Source organism: Schistocerca gregaria, chromosome 8 (assembly GCF_023897955.1).
Source record: "Schistocerca gregaria isolate iqSchGreg1 chromosome 8, iqSchGreg1.2, whole genome shotgun sequence".
In the NCBI taxonomy this organism is placed as follows: domain Eukaryota; kingdom Metazoa; phylum Arthropoda; class Insecta; order Orthoptera; family Acrididae; genus Schistocerca; species Schistocerca gregaria.
The window spans coordinates 453,670,164-453,698,129 of NC_064927.1; the positions used below are offsets into that span (position 1 = coordinate 453,670,164).

At 39.4% G+C, this 27,966-nt stretch overlaps 1 protein-coding gene across 3 annotated transcripts in view; it reads right to left on the reverse strand.

Moving 5' to 3' along the window:
- LOC126284213 (X-linked retinitis pigmentosa GTPase regulator-like) overlaps positions 1 to 27,966 on the reverse strand; it is a 277,559-nt gene that overhangs the window by 223,834 nt on the left and 25,759 nt on the right. For 2 of the 3 annotated variants that reach the window (XM_049982982.1, XM_049982983.1), the window contains exon 5: positions 17,808 to 17,966. The exons of the other annotated variant lie outside the window; for it this stretch is intronic. In XM_049982982.1, the coding sequence (XP_049838939.1) occupies positions 17,808 to 17,966 (159 nt within the window). The remainder of the gene's footprint in view (positions 1 to 17,807; positions 17,967 to 27,966) is intronic. 3 annotated transcript variants of the gene reach the window in all.

Here is a 27,966-nt window from a genome sequence, read left to right on the forward strand (position 1 = left end):
CAGGTTGGTATGGAAGAGGCCATTCTGTTCAAGATATCTCATAATGTTTGAGCTCAGAATATGTTTTAAAGTTCTACAAGAAACCCGATGTCAAGGATATTGATGGTAGTTTTTTAGATCCCTTCTACCACTTTTCTTGCAAATGAGTATTACTTGTGCTTCCTTCCCACTGCTGGGCACAGAACTCTGAGGGATCTATGATAGATTATAGTTCAAAGACTGGCTAACTCGGCCACAAATTCTGTATAGCATCTGATAGGGATTCCACGGGGCCGTGGAGCTTTGTCCAATTTTAACAGCTTCAACTGTTTCTCAATGCCACACACGATCAAAACATTTCAAATTGAAGGTCATACAGTTCAGAATCATTATGCCAATCAGGCAAAATCACCGTGAGCACTGGGGCAATCACCAATGCACCACATAGAAGTGATCTGCTTGGTAAAACGTCAAGTCCCACTTTGTGAATATGGACTAGCTGCCTGCTGTACATCCTTGTCTGAAAGGTATCATCAACTCTTCAAGGCCCTTTTGAAGGGATTGAAGCACGATAATCCCAAGGGGAGAGATCACTATAGGGCAGCTAATACAGTATCTCCCACTTGAGCTGGCATTAACCTCTACATTACCACTTGTGCAATATGGCGATGGGAGTTATCATGAAACAGCAGCACCATTGACGTACCATTTCAAAACAGTGATTTTCGACACACATGCTGCCCCATTTCACATTCTTCATACTCTGATGTATGTCTGCCAGCATTTGTCCTTCAGCAACCAAGGAAAGAATAACAGTACATTGGCCCTGTTTGGATGCATTTGGTAATAACATCACCATAGTTACATTTCCAGATTTATCACATGCACATCAGAAAGACATAAATTCCACTCTAATCCCTTGCCTATATGTCAGTGTTCACATACCTGCGCTATGCTGCAGGAATGCCCGTAATGGAAACTTTATCGCCTCTTATGTCCCACTTATCTTTTCAGAGGTACAAAAGTTAAATTGTGACTGTTCTCCTGGGTTTTCCTTTGCAAAGGAGCATTTAAAATGGAGTAAAGCATTTTGCTTTTGATTTGCTACACTCAATTTCAGTTCCTGTATAATCCTTCAGTGCATGGATGCTAGCTTTGGTGCCACTAACAGTGTTTACAAATGACCAGAATTTCTTCCACTTTTGTGAAAGATTATTTGATAAAATTCTGCTACGATAGTTAATGAAGACTTCACGCATTGCTTTATTGACACTTAAATTTTTTTCATTCAGCACTTTTCTATCTATAGCCATCTGCTTTGTTTTTCACCTGTTATGAAGTTGTCCAAGTCCCTTTATAGTTTCTTCATGGTGATAGTATACCGTGGTGGATCCTTCCCATTATGAACTGTTCAACTGGGTACATACCTGTCCACTGCATGATCAACTATTCTTTTAAGCCTGAGTCATATCTCCTCTACATGCTCCCATTTGTCCTAAAAATTTCAAGTTCCTCAAAGAGACTGATATTACTGCATTTTTATCTAATTATATCAGAAATCAAAATGGAGTATTTTCAAGACAACTAACAAACCAAAGTGGGAAAGTAGCAAATAGAGAAACCAATGTACCTGTGTAATTCTTTATGTTCTCAACATTATTTGAACTGAACTTGGAAAAGATATTTCAAAAAAAAAAAAAAAAAAAAAAAAAAAAAAAAAAAAAAAAAAAAAAAAAAAAAAAAAAAACCCACTTCAGCAGAAATGTCCCACAAAAACAAATGGATAAAAGCAGGCATTATAAGATCCTCCCAGAATAGTTAAACACTTTAGTTCCATGAAAAGACCCTTAGTGAACCATGAGAGGTAGTCTAACACTTCAGAAAATGTGATTTAGCTGTTCCAGATCTGGTTGGTACTAAGTCACAAGGGGATACTCCACTGTGGCCTGACGATAGGACTTTGGGAGCTGATGGGTGACTGGAGAGATAAGGAACAGGAGATCTGTTTTTGGGCACGGTTGGGACGTTAATTACAGCCTAAGAAGGCCTCAGTGAGACCCTTGATATACTCTGAGAGGCAGTGCTTGGCACTTCAGATGTGATGGCCATGGTTGGCTAGGCTGTATTGAAAGGACTTATTGGTATGGAATGGATGGCAGCTGTTGAAGTGGAAGTATTGCTGGTGGTGTGCCTCTACGTCAACAGCTGGCATCCACTCCATATCACAAAGTACCTTCCATACAGCCTAGCCAACCATAGCTGTCACATCTATAGTGACAAGCAGTCCCTACCGAAATATACAAAGGGTCTCACTGAGGCTTCAACAGACCATAATTACCATCGCAAACACGTCCAAAAACATATCTTCCATGCCTTATCTCTCCCGTCACCCACCAGCTCCCAAAGTCCCACCATCCACCCTCAGAGGACCATGTCCCCCGTGACTCACTGTACCCCCATGACTGGAGCAACTGAATCTTATTCTCTGCCGGGATTTTGAATACCTCTCATTGTACCTGGGAATGAGGAATGTCCTATCCTTCCCATCCCTCCCAATGTGGTAATCTGCGGCCCTCCGAATCTACATGATATCTTTGTCCATCCCTCCACAACCCTTGCTCCCAACCCTTTGCTACTGTTCACGTACATCACCTATCCCATCACAGGCAGGGTTACTGTGAAACTAATCGTGTGATCTACAAGCTAAGCCACAAACACTGTTCTGCACTCTATGTGGACGTAACATCTAACAAGCTATCTGCCTGGCTAAATGACCACTGACAAACTGTGGCCTGCTTCACAGCCTGTGCCATCTGGATCCATCCTATCACACCAGGTTTCCTGAATTGTGCAGCAGGTGGTAACTCTCTGCAATATGTCCTATGTTCCCATAACCCCGCTGCCCTCAGTCTTCGTTACTCATTGTCCTTCACCCACATATCCCCTTCCTTGTTCCCACTCCAACAAAGCACAGTCCTCTGTTCCACCAATGCACCCAGTTTTTCCTTCTCTCCTTTCTCACTCCCCCCCCCCCCCCCCAAATCTCCTGACTGCACCTAGCTGCCCTCCCCTCTCTCCACCTCATCCCTGAATGTTCCCACAATAGCACTTTACTGTCCCCCACCCTGCTATCCCCCCCTCCCTTCCTTCCTTACCCAGCCTCCTGCTTACCTCTGCCACCCAGATTTCTTCTTCCATCATGAGCAACTGCTTGCAGTGTGGCCTCAGCACCCAGAGCCGATGGTCATGTGTGTGACTTGCATTCATGCTCATGCAAATGTATGTTTTTGTGTGTGTGTGTGTGTGTGTGTGTGTGTGTGTGTGTGTGTGTGTGTGTGTGTGAGAGAGAGAGAGAGAGAGAGAGAGAGAGAGAGAGAGAGAGAGAGAGAGCATTGTCCAATTTGGAAAACGTATGGCAGAAGAAAAAAATAGTATGAAAACTGATCAATAGATGGCACTGTATGTGTCAGAACATGTAAATGAAAACACGTGTCGTGTGCAGAACCCACTGAAGTTGGTATAAACACACCGGATACATGGCTTTTCCTCCTTTCGCATCTGCTACATTAGCTATGACTGTCTCAGTGCAGGCTCACACTCTGCTTGTGAAGCTGTATTACAAGAATGATGACTGTGCACACACCACTCTGCATATGTTCCAGATACTGAAGGGTTTGAAAAAAGGCGTTGGTCCGATGACTGCCGTGGGCCTGGAGAAAATTATTCGAAAATTCGAAAAGACAGATTCTTTTCATGTGCAACCTGGTAGAGGGAGGAAAAGAATTGATTCGACGCCAATGGAAGCAGTGCCCGCAGCAATGCAGGAGGAGACAAGTGGTGGTGTCCAACATGTAGTGCATGGAGAATTGCCTGAACATTGGACATACCCATGACACAGTGCATAAAATCCTTCGAAACATCCTTTTTTCGTTATCCATTCAAAACTACCCATGTGCACACATTGCTTCCTGTTGACCTGTCAACAAGATAGCCCTTTGATTTAGAATTTCTTGCTAGCATGGAAGTGGACAACGACTGGCCACGAAAGATTATGTGGACAGATGACGCCCACCTCCATCTGACAGGATATGTCAGTACACAGAACTGTCGAATATGGGCAATGGAAAATCCACATGCAAATCAACCAGCACCACTTCATCCTGAAAAGTCACTGTGTGGTGCAGATTTACAGCAACATTTATCATAGGGCCATATTTTTTCAAAGAGACAGGTGCTGCCAGTTCTGTTACCTGTACCGTCACTGGTAAGTGCCATGAGTGTCTTTTTGCGTAACCATGTGGACGTGTGGATGGGATCATTTTTATGCAAGATGGCGCACTCCCGCACATTGCAAATCCAGTTAAGCAGCTGCTGAAGCGCCCATTCGAAAATGCTAGAATTATCTGCCGCCATTTCCATACAGCTCGGTTGTCCCGAACACCTGATCTTAATCCGTGTGCCTTCTGGTTGTGGGGGCTATCTGAAAGATGTCATGTTCAGTGTTCCGACTGCAAACTTATTTGCACTGAAGGCATGCATTGCACAACACATTCTGATTGCGACCACAGAAACACTTCGATCAGTTGTGGAACATGTTATTTCTTCATTTCAACTTGTTGCAGAAAATGGTGGACGGCATATTGGAGATGTTTTGCACCAGTCCCACAGGAATTAATAACACAATTTGATTTTGATTTATGCTTTTTACAGTCCTTCCCCCCCCCCCCCCCCCCCCCCCCCCCCCCCCCCCCCATAATTCCTCTAGATCCATTATACTAGAAGTAAATGATCCCCAGTCACTGCCCAAGTGGAATGTTAACAACTTCTTATCTGCTCTTCCCATCAAAAATACTCTCCTAGAACTCTTGATTAAGTTTTTAACTTTAGCAAACATCGTCACTATGATGACATGATCACCATCAATAAGATCAGGCCTGTTTGTAGCTACGTCTAAAATATTTCCACTGGGTGTGGGGTGCTCATGACACTTTCAGAAAAGTTGTCCAAAACTGTTTCACAAGACTGGCTTGTGTACCCACTGCAATGAATCCACAGATGCCCCAGTCTGCAATCAGTAGGTTAAAATAACATCCAACTAATACTGCTTGGTCTGGGTATTTCAACAGTACTAAGCATAAACTTTCTTTGGATCACAGTAAAATCATCACAGCAGAATCGAGTGGCCAGTAACATTGTCCAACAGTTAGCCTGACTTCACCACGCTCTATTATACATGTCCAGATAACTTCTGTCACACTCAAAGTCGACCTCAATAGGGACAATACTTTTGTTGTCTGCAGTGAACACTCCCCCTCCTACTATATCTAATCTGTCTTTCCAGTATACCTTCCATGACTCACTAAATATTCCAGAGCTTTCTATTTTGGGTTTCAGAAAGCTCTTGGTTTGGAGAATAACCTGTCCTGGAGCACAGTAAATTCAGGAACTCTGTTACTAATATTTTAACAAAATACTGATAAAATTTTAACAAATAAAGTTTATTTACCCTGAACGCTGAATAATTTTGCTGACTGTGTGTCAACTGTCGAATATTCATCAGAATATCTCTAACCACCGCCTTGCCTAAAAATCCCCGTGTAGCCTCCAAGTACTCTGCTACCCGAGTAGCTGCTTCCTTTGTGTAGTTCAACCCTGACCGATCAAGGGGAATCTTACGATTCTCCTCCTGATAATGCACATCCAGAAATCTGCAGCCGAGACCATGATAACAGTCAATGAAGCCTTTTGTTGAAACTCTCCACTCTGCACCAAGCCAAAGGACTCTATCAACTCTGGGAACAATGCTGCAAACTGCAAGCTCTGCTCGTACACCACGCACAAGGCCCGCAGTCTTCACCACTTTCACCAGCTGTTCCCACACAGTTGACATAATCTTCAGTAACTTTTCTTCATCCCAATCTTTTCCCTTTATACAAGCATCTGGTCATTTTAAATTGTCTATACCATCGGCAGATGTTTTTGCTGTATAGGTGATATTAAACATGCTTGAAACGAAATGTGTGTGGAATCTAAATTACAGATTCGCTCCTAGAAAACTGCAGAAAACAGAACAATTTTGTGTATGTAGCATATGTGATGCTGCGGGTAAAAAAAACGGTACTTTCCACTCACACATTCACTTAGCTAAAATTATTTGAATTGTGACATTGAACCAACGCTCTACATGCAAGATAACTCTTTGCAGGAAAATCAAATGAAAACGTCAAGAAGTTCATAACATGCAACTGAGTTATGTTGAACATTAAGAACACAAATGCCGTGAATTTCAATTTGAAGAGAGGGAAGTGGCATTGTTAAATTATATCGAAGTATTATGCCCTTAGAGCTCTGTCATTAATGTCAAACAGCCAGTGACTTAATTACACACTCATTCACATATATAGTCAATTATTAGCCACAAAATTGTTTACTAGGGAACAAAATATGAACTCAGTTTTAAAACTACAGAAACAGACCATAAGGATAATAATTAAGAACAGAACTCAGCCTGTTTGTACAGTTATGTTTTAAATATTAGGCAATTTAACTGTACCATGCGGGTACATTTCCTAAACAATTACACACATCAAAAATAGCCTTGGTAATTAATGCTACATACCGAGGTCTACACTGAACTTACATTTACCAAGAAAGAATAAACACAAGCATTTTCTACTAAGGAATAAAACTATACAACAAACTGCCTAACATGACTAAACAGATTGCCAAAACAATTTGAAAAGGATTTTAAGAAGTACCTGTTAAGCAACACATTGAGTACAATGAAGGTTTACGTGATAACACAGAGTAGGGATTGGTTAAAAACAATACCTGAAGCAAATAATAATAAAATGCCTCTGTCGTATCACTACATACTTTTTTCCTCCCTTGGAAAACTTGATAAATTTACTAAAAGTGAATAACTATGTTTCACTCCAACAGTGTATTAATTCTATAAATATTAGCAGTTCCAGTTAACAGTAATGTATTCACATATTTTGCCTCTCCTGACAAAATGATCGGCGAACTGAGTATTATATTCAAATATTTTACATTTTTTATGTTATACTTTCTGGCTTGTTCCCCACCCATTAAAATCATTTCATTTATGGGTCTATGGAACGAAAACTGAATCTAATCTAATCTAATCTTTACACCAAAGCTCTGCAACAGATAATGCTAACATTTTACTCCACTTCTGAGTTCAACATCTGACTCATTATGGAAGGACACTGACTCATTCTTCGGGCAAGCAGATGGGAAGTTGCAGTAAACCAAAAGGAAACCAAATGTCATCATTGTGGTCCTCATATCACCAGACGTACATCTACTGATTGAAGCTGAGAAATAAATGAACAATGTACTACACTACGAGTACATTTTTCTGAAGCACATCATCTGGCTTCCTGCATCGTGCAATAATGTACATATAGTGATGGTGGTGATCAGTGTTGATAAATGAACTAACATTGTACCACTAGCTTTTAATGTCTTTACTGCAATCACGAGAAAACAAAACAGAAGTTTATACCAGGGATAAACTGAAAAAGGTTACACTATTTTGAATAGACTGGCCTTTTATTCTGGAGAAAAGAAACTCTAATCTGCATCTGGCCATCCTGGTTAAGATTTCCTGTGGTTTTCTTAAGTTACTTCAGATTAATCCCGGGACTTCCTACTGAAATAGACCTACAAGTTTGTAATTTACTGTATATATCAATTTTTTTTTCTCCGTAAGCTATATACCAATGACATGGTTAACATCTTCCTAAAATTTATATATGGATGACTACTACTACTTCTACTACTACTAGGTCCAACATAATACACCACACTCCATTTGAAATCCTTCAATGCACTTCGGCAATTTAGATATTGTTTTAATGCTGTATTTATTTGCAGTAGTACAGTTTTGTTACAGCATTAATCCGTACTGGACATGTGTACAGTAAGATATGTAATATTCCTCCTTTGTAAGCAGTTTTGGTGCCAAGTTCCCAACCTGGTTATTTTGATATATTGATAAACTTTGTAAATCTGTGCATAACATGTAATATATGGTCGTTGAATGTGAACTTACGGTAAATCATTTTGACAAGGTATTTTAACCCTTTGGGGTTCAAATTATTTTTTACTAATAAAAAAAAATTATTTCAAGTTACATTGTCTTTATGTCACAGTATGCAAGAATTTCAAAGATACTTCTGGAAATTAAATTTTGGTGTATAATTTCTGAGATTATTCCATTTGGGTTCATTGGAACACTGGTGTGGCAGGTAAAAGCAAAGAATAAACATTTTGCCTTTTGACAATTAAAGTTTTATTTTAATCTAAAGTATGTGTATTTTACAAAATACACACAAAATTTTAGAAATTTGAATTTTCGTATTACAGTAAATTGTTTTTGAAACTAATACATGTTGCTGTTGTTTTGGTCTTCAGTCCTGAGACTGGTTTGATGCAGCTCTCCATGCTACTCTATCCTGTGCAAGCTCCTTCATCTCCCAGTACCTACTGCAACCTACATCCTTCTGAATCTGCTTAGTGTATTCATCTCTTGGTCTCCCTCTACGATTTTTACCCTCCACACTGCCCTCCAATGCTAAATTTGTGATCCCTTGATGCCTCAGAACATGTCCTACCAACTGATCCCTTCTTCTAGTCAAGTTGTGCCACAAAATTCTGTTCTCCCCAATCCTATTCAATACCTCCTCATTAGTTACGTGATCTACCCACCTACTCTTCAACATTCTTCTGTAGCACCACATTTCAAAAGCTTCTATTCTCTTCTTGTCCAAACTATTTATTGTCCAAGTTTCACTTCCATACATGGCTACGCACCATACAAATAGTTTCAGAAACGACTTCCTGACACTTAAATCTATACTCGATGTTAACAAATTTCTCTTCTTCAGAAACGCTTTTCTTGGCATTGCCAGTCTACATTTTATATCCTCTCTACTTCGACCATCATCAGTTATTTTGCTCCCCAAATAGCAAAACTCCTTTGCTACTTTAAGTGTCTCATTTCCTAATCTAATTCCCTCAGCATCACCCGATTTAATTCGACTACATCCAGTATCCTCGTTTTGCTTTTGTTGATGTTCATCTTATATCCTCCCTTCAAGACACTGTCCATTCCGTTCAACTTCTCTTCCAAGTCCTTTGCTGTCTCTGACAGAATTACAATGTCATCGGCGAACCTCAAAGTTTTTATTTCTTCTCCCTGGATTTTAATACCTACTCCGAATTTTTCTTTTGTTTCCTTTACTGCTTGCTCAATATATAGATTGAATACCATTGAGTAGAGGCTACAACCCTGTCTCACTCCTTTCCCAACCACTGCTTCCCTTTCATGCCCCTCGACTCTTATGACTGCCATCTGCTTTCTGTACAAATTGTAAATAGCCTTCCGCTCCCTATATTTTACCCCTGCCACCTTTAGAATTTGAAAGAGAGTATGCCAGTCAACATTGTCAAAAGCTTTCTCTAAGTCTACAAATGCTAGAAATGTAGGTTTGCCTTCCTTAATCTTTCTTCTAAGATTAGTCATAAGGTCAATATTGCCTCCCGTGTTCCAACAATTCTACGGAATCCAAACTGATCTTCCCCGAGGTTGGCTGCTACCAGTTTTTCCATTCATCTGTAAAGAATTTTTGTTAGTATTTTGCAGCTGTGACTTATTAAACTGATAGTTCGGTAATTTTCACATCTGTTAACACCTGCTTTCTTTGGGATTGGAATTAATATATTCTTCTTGAAGTCTGAGGGTATTTCGCCTGTCTCATACATCTTGCTCATCACATGGTAGTTCTGTCAGGACTGGCTCTCCTAAGGCTGTCAGTAGTTTTAATGGAATGTGGCCTACTCCGCGGGCCTTGTTTCGACTCAGTTCTTTCAGTGCTTTGTCGAACTCATCACGCAGTATCATATTTCCCATTTCATCTTCATTTACATCGTCTTCCATTTCCATAACATTGTCCTCAAGTACATCGCCCTTGTATAGACCCCCTATATACTCCTTCCACCTTTCTGCTTTCCCTTCTTTGCTTAGAACTGGGTTTCCATTAAATCTCTTGATAATCATGCAAGTGGTTCTCCTTTCTCCAAAGGTCTCTTTAATTTTCCTATAGGCAGTATCTATCTTATACCTAGTGATATATGCCTCTACATCCTTACATTTGTCCTCCAGCCATCCCTGCTTAGCCATTTTGCACTTCCTGTCAATATCATTTTTGAGACATTTGTATTCCTCTTTGCCTGCTTCATTTACTGCGTTTTTATATTTTATCCTTTCATCAATTAAATTCAATATTTCTTCTGTTACCCAAGGGTTTCTACTAGCCCTCGTCCTTTTACCTATTTCATCCTCTGATGCCTTCACTATTGCATCCCTCAAAGCTACCCATTCTTCTTCTACTGTATTTCTTTCCCCATTCCTGTCAATTGTTCCCTTACACTCTCCCTGAGACTCTGTACAACCTCTGGTTCTTTCAGTTTATCCAGGTCCCATCTCCTTAAATTCCCACCTTATCTTCAAAATAAGAGATGTAATACCTTCTTCAGATTATATGCAATTTATCATCATATTTGTTACTGTTAACACATATAAAACGTTTTATGTGGCTAGCATGAACTAAATAATGTGCTAAACATCTGTGTAAGCAATAGCAAACAAAACCATCATACTTTAAAATATGCAAATGACAAAGCTTACCAGTTCCAAATTAGATCACTGTTTTCTAATGATGAAAACTCTGATTTAGGGAATACATTTAAAATGTAATATATGCACATTATTCTCTACTTCTGTAAACAACAGAAACTGATAAAAGGAAGTGTGTCTATGTATAATACATACCTGCTTTTAGGAAAAAATTTCCACCATCCTGTCCAAGAATGCAGGAGAAGGCACATCGGATCAGGAGAAGGCTACATCATATTCGGTGGGTAGCCACATAGAAAGCGTCAATGAGTCGGAGCATTGGCAATCACCCATTCTTATACCAGTTCATAAGAACAATATCAAACAAGAACAGGATCATCAGGAGAATAACAGAAAAATTGTGGAATAGTAACGGCAACATTAAGTGGATTACAGAAATCAAGGAAGATATGGATGAGCTACAGATTACATTAGAAGACCTAAGAAGCAAAACCGACAACTCGTGGACAAACAAACCAAATTGCAAACGAGAATCAACAAACAGACAATAAGAAGGGTGATTTCCGATGAAGAAAGAAGGATGAGATCCGAGAGAATGAAGAAGTACTGGGCTGACAGGAAACTGAAAAATTCTTTGTATGAAGTTGGCTAGAGTGGTCCAACGAAGTCCATAAAATGTAAATAATAATAATAATACATACATACATACCTGATATCATTTTATAAAGTTCCAAGTGCAGATCGAAACAGGACAGGAACGCCATGTGCATGCAGCCAAACAAAAGAAGGCTGAGACCTAATAGTCGACAGATATTGATGAATGAAACACTGCAATCCGTAAGATTCCATCTGAGAACATCCACTGAGTAATACAGGCTGAGTCATAAGTTATCTCAGCTGTAGAGATGTTGCTTCTGTCATCAGTATCACCAAGAGTCAGTAGACTGATTGTATTCATACTGATTCGTAAGGTGCCAAATGCAGAGCAATTTACACTGCCCAAACAGTCGTCAACCGGCAGGAAATGAGTTCATAACCACATAATGGGTACTTTAACAGATCAAAAACTTATATTAATCCTGTACAACTTCCATAAAGAAAGACAGTAATAAACACATGGCTACATCTATACTCTGAAAGCCACCTCGTCATCTGTTGTTAAGGGTACATATGGTGCCATTATCTTGGCACTACCTTACACCCCCTCCCCAAGCAATGATTGTCAGTAACCCTTCATAACGAGCTCTAAATTTACCAATTTTCGCATTCTTATTCATTTCGAGAGACAAATATCGGAGGAAGAACAATTTTGCTTTACTCTTCCTGGAATTTGAAAAGCCAGCTTATTCATGAAGCACAACGGATTTGAACAGTGAACTACTTCATGGTGCACACTATCTCTCTTGCAGTGTTTACCACTGGAGTTTGTTGAGAATAATCAAATGCACAGGTCTTTCCTACAATTTGTCTTGGATGATAATTACAATTTAGGTCACTCCATATGGTTAATGCAAGGTATTTCTCATATTACCGTGATTTGTTGCTAATAGTGTAACTTGTGGATTACATTATCTTTTTTCACACAATACATTACATCAGTTTACATTCAGGTTCAACTGTCAGTTCCTCCATAAGCCATCTGAGTCACGACATCTACAGAAAATCCTCTCAAAGCCCACAGAAATAAATCTGTTTCTAAGCATGAAATTTCTGATAATAGGTTTGTAATTATCACTGTTTCTGAAAAAGTAATTTGACCTCAAGGTAAAACATATCCTATACATGCAGTTGCTATAACTAAAAATTTGGATAATTGTTCCAATTATGTATGTATGTATGTATGTGTAGCTATGAACCACAGTAAATCCCTCATCCTGCATCTGAATAAATACAAATAATAAATAAAATAGAAAGAAACTTCCACATGGGAAAAAATATTAAAAACAAAGATTCCAAGACTTACCAAGCGGGAAAGCGCCGGTAGATAGGCACAATAAATAAAACACACAAACACACACACACACAGAATTTCGAGCTTTCGTAACCGGCGGCTGCTTCGTCAGGAAAGAGGGAAGGAAAAGGAAAGACGAAAGGATGTGGGTTTTAAGGGAGAGGGTAAGGAGTCATTCCAATCCCGGGAGCGGAAAGACTTACCTTAGGGGGAAAAAAGGATAGGTATATACGCGCACACACACACACACACACACACACACACACACACACACACACACACACACACACACACACATCCATCCATACATACACAGACATAAGCAGACATATTTAAAGGCAAAGAGTATGGGCAGAGATGTAAGTCGAGGCGGAAGTGTGGAGGCAAAGATGATGTTGAATGACAGGTGAGGTATGAGTGGCGGCAACTTGAAATTAGCGGAGATTGAGGCCTGGTGGATAACGAGAAGAGAGGATATATTGAAGGGCAAGTTCCCATCTCCGGAGTTCTGTTACCCCCAGAAACCATCCTTGTAACCATTGATGCCACTTCCCTATACACAAATATCCCGCACGTCCAGGGCCTCGCTGCAATGGAGCACTTCCTTTCACGCCGATCACCTGCCATCCTACCTAAAACCTCTTTCCTCGTCACCTTAGCGAACTTCATCCTGACCCACAACTTCTTCACTTTTGAAGGCCAGACATATCAACAATTAAAGGGAACAGCCATGGGTACCAGGATGCCAACCTATTTATGGGTCGCTTAGAGGAAGCCTTCTTGGTTACCCAAGCCTGCCAACCCAAAGTTTGGTACAGATTTATTGATGACACCTTCATGATCTGGACTCACAGTGAAGAACAACTCCAGAATTTCCTCTCCAACCTCAACTCCTTTGGTTCCATCAGATTCACCTGGTCCTACTCCAAATCCCATGCCACTTTCCTTGACGTTGACCTCCATCTGTCCAATGGCCAGTTTCACACATCCGTCCACATCAAACCCACCAACAAGCAACAGTACCTCCATTATGACAGCTGCCACCCATTCCATATCAAACGGTCCCTTCCCTACAGCCTAGGCCTTCGTGGCAAACGAATCTGCTCCAGTCCTGAATGCCTGGACCATTACACCAACAACCTGAAAACAGCTTTCGCATCCCGCAACTACCCTCCCGACCTGGTACAGAAGCAGATAACCAGAGCCACTTCCTCATCCCCTCAAACCCAGAACCTCTCACAGAAGAACCCCAAAAGTGCCCCACTTGTGACAGGATACTTCCCGGGACTGGATCAGTCTCTGAATGTGGCTCTCCAGCAGGGATACGACTTCCTAAAATCCTGCCCGAAATGAGACCTATCCTTCAGGAAATCCTCCCAACTCCACCAAGAGTGTCTTTCCGCCGTCCACCTAACCTTCGTAACCTCTTGGTTCATCCCTATGAAATCCCCAAACCACCTTCCCTACTCTCTGGCTCCTACCCTTGCAACCGCCCCCGGTGTAAAACCTGTCCTATGCACCCTCCCACCACCACCTACTCCAGTCCTGTAACCCGTAAGGTGTACACGATCAAAGGCAGAGCCACGTGTGAAAGCACCCACGTGATTTACCAACTGACCTGCCTACACTGTGACGCTTTCTATGTGGGAATGACCAGCAACAAACTGTCCATTCACATGAATGGCCACAGGCAGACAGTGTTTGTTGGTAATGAGGATCACCCTGTGGATAAACATGCCTTGGTGAACGTCCAGCACATCTTGGCACAGTGTTACACCGTCCGAGTTATCTGGATACTTCCTACCAACACCAACCTATTCGAACTCCGGAGACGGGAACTTGCCCTTCAATATACCCTCTCTTCTCGTTATCCACCAGGCCTCAATCTCCGCTAATTTCAAGTTGCCGCCACTCATACCTCACCTGTCATTCAACATCATCTTTGCCTCCACACTTCCGCCTCGACTTACATCTCTGCCCATACTCTTTGCCTTTAAATATGTCTGCTTGTGTGTGTGTGTGTGTGTGTGTGTGTGTGTGTGTGTGTGTGTGTGTGTGTGTGTGTGCGCGCGCATCTTTCCGCTCCCGGGATTGGAATGACTCCTTACCCTCTCCCTTAAAACCCACATCCTTTCATCTTTCCTTTTCCTTCCCTCTTTCCTGACGAAGCAGCCGCCGGTTGCGAAAGCTCGAAATTCTATGTGTGTGTGTGTGTGTGTGTGCGCGTTTTATTTATTGTGCCTATCTACCGGCGCTTTCCCGCTTGGTAAGCCTTGGAATCTTTGTTTTTAATATATAATACAAATAATGAAATATAGATACTCAGTTTTCTTGTAATGTTTGGATGATTCAACCACTATTTAGCGAAATGTGAACTATACTTCCACTTCTAAACACTATTTCAATATCTGTAATGCAGAGCTAAAAATAATCCAGTTACTCATTACAAGGCAAAGCCCTAATAATGATCCAAAATTTCATTAAAATGAAATATTTTTGGGTGCAGGTAAGATAGCTAACAAATTGTTAATTTTTGGATTATCAGGTTTCTTTATCATCATGGTTTATTTATTATTACTATTATTATTATTATTATTATTATTATTATTATTATTAGTAGTAGTAGTAGTAGTAGTAGTTGCAGTTGCAATAATAAATGTTATAATATTATATATTTTTCTACAAATATTATTGGTCTATAGTTCATTGAATCATTAAGTTCTCTAGTTCTCTATTTTAGAGAAGTCTATAAATACTGGTTTATCTACAGTGCACCGTTTTCTTCTCCTCCTCCTCCTCCCCCCCCCCCCCTCCCTTCTCCCCCAATCCCGCCCTTGGAGTGTATTTTATCTGATGCAGTTCTTGCAACAAACAAATAAAACTAATATACCACCAAGAAATCTTAAAAATAAAAGATATGATAATGTAAATCTTTCCATTACTAAACCAGTAATAAATAAATAAATAATAAAATGATTAAATAAATAAACAAAATTAAATGATGAAAAAATCCATGAAGGAGTAACAACAATATTATGAAAAAGATAGATTGCTACACCACATAGTGGAAATATTACACACACACACACACACACACACACACACACACACACACACCTGCTGTCTCTGGCTGCTGAGGCCACGTGTGTGTGTGTGTGTGTGTGTGTGTGTGTGTGTGTGTGTGTGTGTGTGTGTGTGTGTGTGTGTGTGTGGTCTGCTTCATAAGAAGTTCTTTTGGCTGAAAGCTTGCTTGTTTAGCTATTTTTAGTATCTGTCTGCGAGCCAACATCTCCACAACTTGGTGAGTAGCAATCTATCCTTTCACAATATTCAAATAAAAGAAATATTTATTACATTCGGTAGTGCTACGATTATTATTTTAATCATTTCGCAGGTTAGTTTTAACAAAATATAAGTTTTGGGGACCAAGGATAAGAATATTTTCCTACCCCTGAAATTTAAAATGTGGGTCTAGTCTTTTTTTCTGGTTTACAAGCCTAACAAGTTTATATTTCTATTTTTATGTGTGTGTTTTGATGGGGTTTACATTTTTCCTTTGAAACGTAAACACTTGCAAATAGTTTTGCCGAGACTGAAATTTACTGTCTCTTCTTTACTGTATTTACATTATTCAGAAATTGAGTTTGATTATGATAATCCTCCTCCTAATATTTTTTCAGTATCTGAAAGAGCTTTCTCTCTCTCTATAATTCATTCTCATGGTAAAAATTTCTTCCATTCTTTCTAATATTTATGTTAAAATATTTATTTATTATTTTCTTTATTTATTAAATAATTCTTGATGTTTTTGTTTGGTTTTCTTTTTATGATTTGTGTTTATTCTTACGCAGATTTAAATATAATTAGATATTATTTTGGTACCAATAATGTTTCCTTCTAGTGTGATTTATAAAGTGTTTGGATTTATTCTTTACGATTATTGTTATAGGTTCAGTTTATTTATATGCTTATCTTTCTATTTTTTTTATGGTTTTAATTTTAATGTTCATGTTTTATTAATGTGATAGACTGAGTTTATTGTCTTCAGATTACCTTTATATCTGCCGATTTTGTCCCACTAAGAATGAAGAGCTGAGTTCTATCTGCAAAGAAAACCTGAATTCAGTCACAAATCTGGACTGATACATGGTAAGCTTGTATATTTTTCACTAATCAACATTGCAGAACTGAATTGAATGTCTTTGGTAAATCAAGAACACTTGATACAACTGGGCCTTATTGCCTACTGCTCTTTATAATATTAATATGATAAAAAGAAGAAGAAGAAGAAGAAGAAGAATAGGAATGTAAGATCTTAAATTACAGTAGTGGGTAGCAACTGGGAAAAATGACTTCTGTGGCTGGCTGAAGAATCATCCCATCATCTCCCGGAATGATTTGCCAAAAGTGTCAGTGGGTGGAGCAGCTAACAGTGCTCATTAACAACACACCACTGATGTGAGTGACAACTGACACACACATCATCTGTGCAGAGAACAGGAGGAGAACCTCCACTAACACAGAAATCCCTAACAACTATCACGCATTCTTGTGAAGCCATAGGGACTAACTTTTCTAAATGACAGGTGAGGCCATGGTCTCTATGTAAACGCAATCACTGCCTCGTGTTCTCCAAAAATGAATATCCATATCTTAGAAATTTGTAAATATAAATGACAACAGATCATGCGATAAGACTCTCATGACTTTGAACACCCAGGAAATAATCGTTGGGTACATAAGCTGACATTATTGCATCATAACGTGACCCCATATGAAGTAAGCTGTGTAAATTGTCACACAAGTCCTGACAATGAGCAACCATCTTGACAGCAAAAGTAGATACATTCCACTTCTTCAGGAGGTTATAAATATGAGACCACTTTATGTCTCATCTTTCACGTTACTTACCACATACCCACTGTATTAGAGTAGAATCTTACCCCAATAGAAAACCATGAGAGAATCTGAACACACTTTTCTTATTTCATTTGTAACAATTGAGAATTAATTTTTAAGCACCATAAACTCTTTCCTCTGATAAATTATTTGTTTTAGGACCTTCACTTGTAAGTTATCCTCATACTACTAGTCAGTTAAAAAGGTCTGTAGCTACTTAGAGGACACATTTGAATGGAACATTTGAATGGAATCAAATGTGACCCAACAGGAACATTTTCAATAAATGGATCACATGTACTCTGGACTCACCTGACAGTGCCACAGAATGGCCACTGCCTGCTGACAACTGGCAGACACGTCCTGCAGTCCACGAACTGAGTGGTTGTGGCACTAAAGCATCGCCTGTGTAGTCTCCAAGTCCGAGCTGGCCATCACTGTTGGCACCCCAGGACAACAGGAAACCGCTATCTGGGCAGCACAAAATTTAGTTTAAACTCATGAAACTTTGTGCAATTTTTTCCCCTTTAAGTAAGGAGATATATATCTCCCCTTAATGACAGTTATTAATTCAATGAATAATAGACACACTGAGTCATCAACAGGCCCATACAAATGCTGAAAACTTCAGTAGTTTTGGACAAATACTTTTCATCCAAAGTCTGCCCCGATAGCTGAGTGGCCGCCGCGGTGGTCTGTCACGCCAAGGGGCCTGGGTTCGATTACCAGCTGGGTCGGAGATTTTCTCCACTCAGGGACTGGGTGTTGTGTTGTCATCACCATCATCATCAGTAGAAGGCAACGGGAAACCACCACTGGAATCACTACCCTAGATGCTAATGCGGTGGACCTCTGCTGAGGCTTCCCCATGACAAGACCTGCCGTAAGGCAGAACACAATGATTCTTTTTTCTTCTTTTTTTTCCTTTTTCTTTTCTTTTTTTTATCCAAAAACTAGCAAAGGCTTCAGTCTGGTTTATGGGCCTGTTGACAATTCTAACACCTCTATTATTTGGTAAGTTGTTACCTTTACTCCTAAATTACTCACATTCTGCCAAATGTTTTACGTTAGCTATGAAGTCAAAGTCACATAAATTATGCAAGAAACTATTTCTGATCTCACAACTGTGGTACAAAGCTAGTGCACACTAACACACAGTGGGAGAGTAAACACTAGCATCATCACAGAACCAAATACGACTGAAGGCACACATTATTAAAAGTGAAAATTACTAAATGCTACCGAAGTAGCATTACCTGCTTACTCACCCATAGTATAGTAATTTTTCACTACTGATAATATTTGGCATCAGTTATCTTTGGTTCTATGGTGGTGCTAATGTTTACACACACACACACACACACACACACACACACACACGCACACACACACACACACACACACAAAAACAGAGAGAGAGAGAGAGAGAGAGAGAGAGAGAGAGAGAGAGAGAGAGAGAGGTTAGGTTTTAAATTCACTTGCACAGTGCTTACTTGTTGCAATTTTGCCTTGAAAATGACAATACCTGTCAGAATATTGGTTGTTGTTGACGACAGCTGCAGTCCCATAAGTTATATGAACACAACTGAGCTCTTTGCAGTATCAAAATTTTATTGATCATGCCCCTTCTATTTTTTAAAGTAGTCGTAAAAACTGAACTAAGCACATTATGAGGTCAGAAAGTAATAAAACCAGTTCTCAACATGTATATAAAATAGAGAATGGGAAAAGAAAAGGAAGGGATGGGTGGGAATTATTGACTTCCAGCCACACAGGGAGTTTTTTTTTAATGCAATGGCAAAAGAAGAAAACTTTTGCCAGACTGGGACTCAAACCCACATTTACTGCTTCTTACGAGCAGTCACCTTAACCGCCTTGGCCATCAAGATATGGGTCCTGGCTGACTCAAATTTCTAACCTATCACTTGCTGCAATGCAGTGCCCCTCATCCATAATCCCCTACTTGCAAATTACTGATTCCCATAAGAGTTTGGATGATATTAGTGCATCTGCACTGAAACAAATGTCAAGGAGCCATCACACTCTTACAGGAAAAGAAGAAGTTAATGGATGATGAACACTGCATTGCAGCATGCAATAAGATGAAAATTTTACATGGAGCTAGTTAACAAAGAAGTTGTTACCTGTAAAGACACTTTACACATAGTGAATGACAAAGTAAAGCAGCAGACTGACAAATTCTCTCAGTTGGCTGTGAATGGAAAAAAAAAAGTGGAACAAAAGTTAAAAGAATAAATACAACACTTTAGTGAATAATGTACAGACTGCTTAGCAGAGAAAGATAAAATGATTGAAAACGAAATCAAAACTGAGTTACAGGACACTGTTAATGACACCACTCTTAACATATTAGCAGCACCAGGTACTTCGGGAGATACTGTTTTCACAGAGCTAGGTGTCATCGGAAGAGTATTTACGACAGACTTGCCTGCTGGGAAAGAACAGATAACTCAGAAAATACAAAGCTTGGAGCAACTATTTCAAAACAAAGACTGAGAAACATGTCACAGCTACCCACACTCTGTGTTTTCACTCAGTGATATAAGCAATGATGGCCCTGAGCAGCAAAACACAAAATCAAAACAGAGAATATTCACCACCCAGAACACAACAAATTCCAGTAAATGACTCCAATTCATTAGTGCAGTTAAGAAAGATGAAAGCCTATTGAAACACAGGAACTTTCAGTTATTTAAACCCGAAAAGAGAAACTTACACCCGATCGTTTTTCTCTGATCATTTTCCAGAATTTTTCCGCCAAGTTCGTCTGACAGGCAAAAGATACAGTTTGTAATTGGACATATTACAGGAGAATCTGCTATTTGGGGAACCGAAATGGTCGATCAATGTCTTAATTACCGTGATTTTGAACAGGCATTTTTAGCCAAGTTCTGGAACAAAGAAGTTCAGAAAAGACAGGAAAGAGGTATATCAAGCTGAACCTTTCGATCCAAGAATTTAAGGCTTAAGGAAATATTTTGAGAAGTATTTGGGGAAAATTAGATACTGGGATACACCAATCTCAAGTAAGGATGTGATTATGATCTAGAAGTTGAAATTGCCGGTACGAATTCAAGAAAAATTAATGAACATCAATGATGATGACGAAGAGACATTTCTTTCCATATTAGACTCATTTGACCTTATACATGAGGAACAGAGATCAAGCAATAAGAAGAAATCAAGTAACAACAGGTGGAATTCCGCGAGTATGAGTAACAACAATGGTACACATATTTCAGATAGGAAAAAGCATTTTCAACAGACACAATCAGTATTATGGCAAGCAGAATGGAAATGGACAATTAAAGGTAACAAGAACTACTACCGAGCGAGGTATCACCCGACGAATCAGGCAAACAATTTTAACTATGGCAACAAGCCATAGAGCACTGCGTATGGCTATGAATAGGGCAACAGAAGTTGGAAGCGCGGATTCCCACAGCAAGTGCGAGAATAGAATCCTAGCACGTGAACGTAATAACACTCAGTTAAAATTCATGCCGAATAATCAGCAATTTCAAACATTGGCACCTAACCAACAACAAATTCAAGAACAAGAATTTCAGACAATTTGAACCTCAGAATAGAGGAAATAACAAAATGCAGAGAAAACAGTACAACCCGCCAGTATTTTCACTCAAGCTGACAATTTTCCAACTTTTAATCCATTAAATGAACTACCACAGCTTATTACCCAAGTAATTCACAATTATTCGCCACAGTCAACTGCAATGAGTGTACAACCTGATAGGAATAACAATGGTTGTAGCACCAAATATTCAACACTGAAAACTAATCACAGCATCTTGTCACTCCCTACAAGGTGCTGTGCAGCAGAAAGGGAGTAGCTATATTAATGACAAAAACCTGAATACAGTGCTAATACTACGTTACAATGACAGTACTGACATTCATGATGAGTTACTACACGAGAATAATGTGACAAATTTAGACAGACGGGAAGGTGACCAAATTCAGGTGGCAACCCAAATCACACTAGCAGGATATGTAACTACTGCAATACTGGATACTAGTGCAAACATAAATGCAATCTCACTATGTTTTTCAAACAGGTAACAGCCACACAAAAAATACCCACATTACCTGTACAAGTATGCTGTATTACAGGAGCTATTAGTTCATACACACAGAAACTGCAGGTGCAAGCTTTGATCCCTGTTATTATACAAACAGTAACACATGAATATATTTTCCTGGTAGTAAAAAACTTGTCAATGTCCTGCTTGTTAGGTACTGAGGTTCTAAAACAAACGAAGGCCAAGATTGATTTTGCTAAAGGAACTTGCACTCTAAATGTAAATGAACAAGTAATCACTATTAGACTCACGCATGAGAAAGTACGTAATTATCCCTCAGGAAACATTTTTTTGAATACATAAACTTATCCGAAAAAGCACACCAATACACAATGGCTGGAACAGTTCTGATTGTGACATATAAGGACCAGATGAAGCAGATTAGGCCTACTTACCAAACAGAGGCGAAATTACAACTAAAGCAGCAGAATCCACCAATCTGACAGATGAATAGAGACAAGAATTATTTCAAATCCTTTTTGACTTCAGATCCATCTTCTCGACGAGACCTGGAATATTTCGAGACTTTCAATACAGAATGGAGGTTATACCCCATCTCACTTTCTGTTGCATCACCTATTCGATACCATTTTTGAGAAGGGTAGCTGTAAAAACTGAAATTAGAAAAATGTTATCGTGGAAGGTCATTGAACCATCCGATTCATCATATAGTAGCCCCTTGCTAACTATACCTAAGATGGATCGTGTTAGGAGATGACCTAGTTGATCAAGTTACCATTTACGTTGCCACAAAAACTTGGGAAGAGCATCTTCACCTTATACAGCATATATATTTCAGAAATTCAGAGAATTTGAAGTGACTGTAAATCTTCAAAAGTCCTGATTTGCCAAATCTGAAATCAAATTTTTAGGTCACATTATTTCACCCTCTGGAATAAAACCTGATCCTCAAAAGATTAGTGCCATTATAAATTTTCCAAGACCTACTACCAAAAGCCAGCTAAAAGGATTCTTTGGCATGTGCTCCTTTTTTTCAAAATTTTTGAATAGTACACCTTTGTTATCATTGCTAAAGAAAAGTGGTAATTGGAACTGGACCGACGATTGTCAACAAGCTTTTGATTCAATCAAGAATGCTTTGGTAAATAGTCCTATCTTACATCATCCTGATATGAACAGGGGATTTTGTATTGATTCAGATGTCTCTTGCCAGGGCATCGGTTCAGTTTTGTTTCAACTCGAGGAAAGGAATGAACAAAAAGAAATCCAAATTATCAGTTTTTCAAGCAGATTCCTCATTGAAGCAGAACAATCTTACTCTGTGACAGAATTGGAAGCTCTTGCTATTGTTTGGGCTTTCAAGCATTTTAATTATTATATATATATATATATATATATATATATATATATATATATATATATATATATATATATATATATATATATATATTGACACAAGGTAAAGGTTTTTTTATGATCATCAAGCTTTAAGTTTTCTGTTGTCATGCAAACTGTTTCACCCTAGACTGACACGATGGTTTCTATTTCTTCAGGAGTGCAACTTCGAAATTGTGCATATAAAGGGCAAAGACAATATAATAGCTGACACCTTATCGAGAATGCCTGATAGATCTTCTAACACCAATGAATTAATTCAGCAAATGTCCAACTACAGAACTCTACTCACGAAGGATCCGATGCATCGCAAGTACTTTTTGCAGCTATGCAAACAAATAGTCCACTCCAAGATACCGATCCTAAGTGGAAGGCAGTAAAGCAACTCATAACAGTTAATCCTCAACATTCTCTGTGCCAATTTTACATATTATTTAATAACGTGTTATTTCATTGCACATCACCGCAAAAGGAAAGTTGGTTACTTTGTATTCAGAGAGAGTATAAAGAGCATTTATTATGGCATACCCATACACATGGGGTCACATTGGTCCCAAAACATGTAAGCGCAAGATCACAAAATATTGTTATGTTCCAAGTCTTCATGCTAAAATACACAAGCTACTGGGAAACTGCGTGATTTGTCGAAAGGCCAAACCCTATAATTTATCCAATGCATTATCTTAGAATCCAATTTTAACCATGAAACCCTTAGAGATTGTAGGAATTGATTTTGCCGGTCCGTATCCTCGTGGACGTGGAGGCTTACAGTATTTTGCTTGTATTATTGATCTCTTCACAAAACATGTAAGACTATATGCAATGAAAACAGCAAACAACTTATTAAGCGTATAGAAAGTGACTACTTTCCAGGATTTGGTATTCCTGAGAAAATGTTGTCAGAAGCATTGTGAAGCCTAGTGCAGCATTGGCTCAGGTGACTGACAGCATAGGGAGTTGTGTACATATTTTTCAAAGGAGGATCAGGTATTGATAGTGGGTGGAGCAGGGAACAGTCTCAATAGGGACAGGGAATATTATGTAGGTGGTGATCTGATTAAGACAGCAACTCAAACTGGTGGCAACTATTTCAGCGTCATGATCAGCCTCACCTTAAGGCGGCTGTTAGCCGCGTTAACGTACGGCTGGGGAGGGTGCTGATGGCAGAGGGCATGGGTCACATATCAGTGGTGCCAGTTGGGTCTATCAGATGTTTCCAAGTAGAGAAGGAATTAGAGTATTTCATCAAAATATAAGAGATATTAGAGATAAAGTTAGTGAACTGCTTATAGATGTTGACTCTGAAATTGTTGGTATATCAGAGCACCACTTACATAATTTTACAATTCAGAGGCTTTCTTTACCAGGCTACAGATTAGCTAGCTGTTCCTCAAGGAGTTCCTTGCGGGGTGGGGGAGTGGCTATGTACGTAAAAAACAGTATTCCATTTGAGTCCATAGACGTATCATGACACTGCACTGAACAGATATTTGAATGTTGTGCAGCGGTAGTTGAAGTTAGTGAAACTAAACTTCTAATTATTGTTGTTTATAGGTCCCCTAACTCTGACTTCAGAGCATTTCTGATGAAGCTAGAGAGGGTTCTTGATTCACTTTGTAGGAAGTACCAGAGATTAGTTATATGTGGTGACTTCAATATACATTTTGTATATGATGGTGCTAGAAAAAGAATGTTGATACCTAAATTCATATGATCTGATGCAGACTCTGTTTTTTCCAACTAGGGTGCAGGGGAACAGTAGCACAGCCACATGCAATATTTTTATTCATTCTTCATTACTTTATGGGCATTATGTTAGTAAAAGTGTTAATGGCCATACCATGATGCACAAATTTTAACACTAAAAGGCTTTTGTACTCAAACCAATGTCATATTTAATTACAAACTATGTAGGAAGGTTAATCCAACAGCAATAGAGTTTTTTAAACCTTGTCAAGGAACAAGAGTGGCAGGATGTTTATATTGCCGATAACATACATGATAAATACAATGCTTTCCTTAACACATTTCTCATGCTCTTTGAGAGTTGCTTTCCATTAGAACATTCTAAATGGAGTACTAGCAGTAATGGGCAGCCCGAGTAGCTGACTAGTGGGATAAGGATATCACATAGAACAAAGTGGGAATTTTTACGAGTCGAATGGCATCTGAGGCAAGTTATAGTTCGACTCAAATATTAGTCTACTTTGCTTATTTTCATTTGCTTATGTCATATGGTATTATATTTTGGGGTAACTCTTCCCATTCTACAAGAATATTTTTGGTCCAGAAACGGGCGGTTCCGGCAATAAGTGGTGTGAGTTCACGAACCTCTTGTAGACCTCTGTTCACGAGTCTGGGTATTATGACATTGGCCTCTCAATATGTACATTCCTTATTGTCGTTTCTTGTTACCAATATTAGTTTATTCCCAAGAATAAGCAGCTTTCACTCAGTTAATACTCGGCAGAAATCAAGCCTGCATTTGGATCGGACTTCCTTAACTCATGTGCAAAAAGGTGTGCAGTATACTGCTGCGTCCATTTTCAATAAATTGCCACTCAAATTCAAAAATCTTAGTAGTAATCCACGTGTCTTCAAAATCAACATTGAAGAGTTTCCTCATGGGTCACTCCTTCTATTCTGTCAAGGAGTTCCTTGAAAAATTAAGCTGATTCTTATTGTACTGCTGATGGTGTTTACTTAAACTTACGGACTGACGTTTCTCAGGTTCATGAACATTTATTTTTATCTGTTATTACTTCTATGTTGTAATTTCATGTACTGACAAAGTTCCATGACCTTGGAGATTTGCTCCTACGAAACTTGATGAGTAAATAAACAAATAAATAAATAATGTTGTCAATTTCTTTCACAGTTGTTTTCCTTTGCCGGGGATGCTTTTTGCTATATCATCCATACAGGAGTTTGTCAGAGGGTCAAATGCGGTATTTTTGTACAATTATCCTGTGCAAACAATTTCTTGAATGTGAGATTTAAAACTTCTTGAATGTGAGATTTAAAACTTCAGTTTTCGTTTTGCTATCTTTAACTGCCACACCAGACTGGTCAACAAGGAACTAAATTGAAGCCTTAGACCTGATTACTGATTTTACAAAAGATCAGAATTTTCTCAGGTTCTCTGTCAGATCTTTTGCTAAGGTGTGATGGTGGTGGTGGTAGTAGTTGTATGGTTCATGCATACATCTGTTCACAGATGCATGAATCTTTACTGACCTTTGCTCGCAGTCATTTGTGTGTCTCCTTTTGAACTGAGAGTGCAACAGGCACTTGCTTCCTCTACATCTTCGGAATTCTGTTGTTAAACCATGGTGTGTATTTACCACCCGTCATTTATTTACTAGGCTCATAGCTCTCTGGACCAAGATTTACAATCTGCTTAAACTTTGCCCATAATTCCTCTACATCCATCTTACTGGAACTAAGTGATGCCAATTCACTGACTAAGTGAGATGCTAACAACTGTGTATCTACTCTGTCTATCAGAAACACTGTCCTAGCCTTATTGACCAATTGGCGGCCTACCGTCATTGGATAGAAAGGTACTACTCCACACTTATGCTGGAGAAGGGTTATTGGTTAAAATTCCTGCTACCGCTACTGGTTGGTCCTCATCACTGGCTAGATTCGAAACGGACAGAGCAAAAGAGGGGGAATGTTTACCCAAAATATTATTGTCCGTCACAAAAGCCTGCAGACTTACATAAGGTCCAACACATTTGTTGGCACAAGATCTAAGATGTTTCCATTGCATGTATGCTGCCTAGCTAGCTGCTCAAGACAGTTTTCAGAAAATGTGTTCAAAGTATTTTGCACAACTCTCTGTCTGCACCCCTGCAATGAATCCATAGACATCCGCATATACAAATGGTATGTTAAGTTGCCTCCAACTAGTATTGCATATCAGTATTAACACGCTACTGACCGTAGACTTTTTTTGAATGACTCTAGAACTGTCACAGCAGAATCGGCTGTCTGATAAAAACATCCAACAATCAACTCGGTTCCCCTACACCTGTTATATGTGACCGGATAACCTCACTGTCACACTCAACTTTGATCTCAATATAGAGGATATTTTTATCAACTGCATTGAACCCCCTTCTATGGCCTCTAATCTGTCTTTCCGATATAGATTCCACAACTTGCTAAATATCTCAAGAGCTTTCCACTTTGGGTTGCAGCCAGCTATTGGTCTCAAGAATAATTTGAGCGTGGAAACTCCTCTGGAAGGCAGTAAAAATTAGGAACTTTACTACAAATACTTTTACAATTTACAGATAAAATTTTGACAGTGGAAGTATCTTATTCTTAACGCCATTTCACTTGCCTTGCTGCATACTGTCTGGCAACTGTTCATCAGAGCCCCTCAAACTACCACCTAGCCTAAAAAACCCTTATGTGCACTCCACAACTACTCTGCTACCCAAGTAGCTGCTTCCTTCGCATAGTGCACTCCTGACCTATTAATGGGAGTTGTGCAAATTCCCACACAATTTGCAGCTAAGACCATCACAGAGTCGACAAAGCCTTTCACTGAGACTTTCCACACGTCTTCAAACCAAAGGGCCCCAATCAAGCCTGGGAACAGTGTTGCAAATTGCATGCTCTGGTTGCGCCTTGTGTGGGAGGCCAATAGTGTTTACCGCCTCCGCCAGCTGCCCATATGAACTGAGGATGGCCTCAGAACACATGCAACTGAAGTCATTGGTGCCACTGTGAACCACAACTTTCAGGCGACTGCACCCTGCACGTTCTATAGCCACAAGCAATGCCACCTCCACATCTCAAATGAGGCCCCCAGCAGCCATACCGAGTGCACACCAGCTTTCATTCCAGCCCTGAATGCTATCTGCCTATGGGGCTCCATAGTGCACCTAATGTTTTGAGCTCCCAATAACTAGTAAGTCTCCCCCTCTCGTATGCTTGCTTGGACCCTGCTGAAGGAGCAGCCACCTGTCCACTCACAGGTT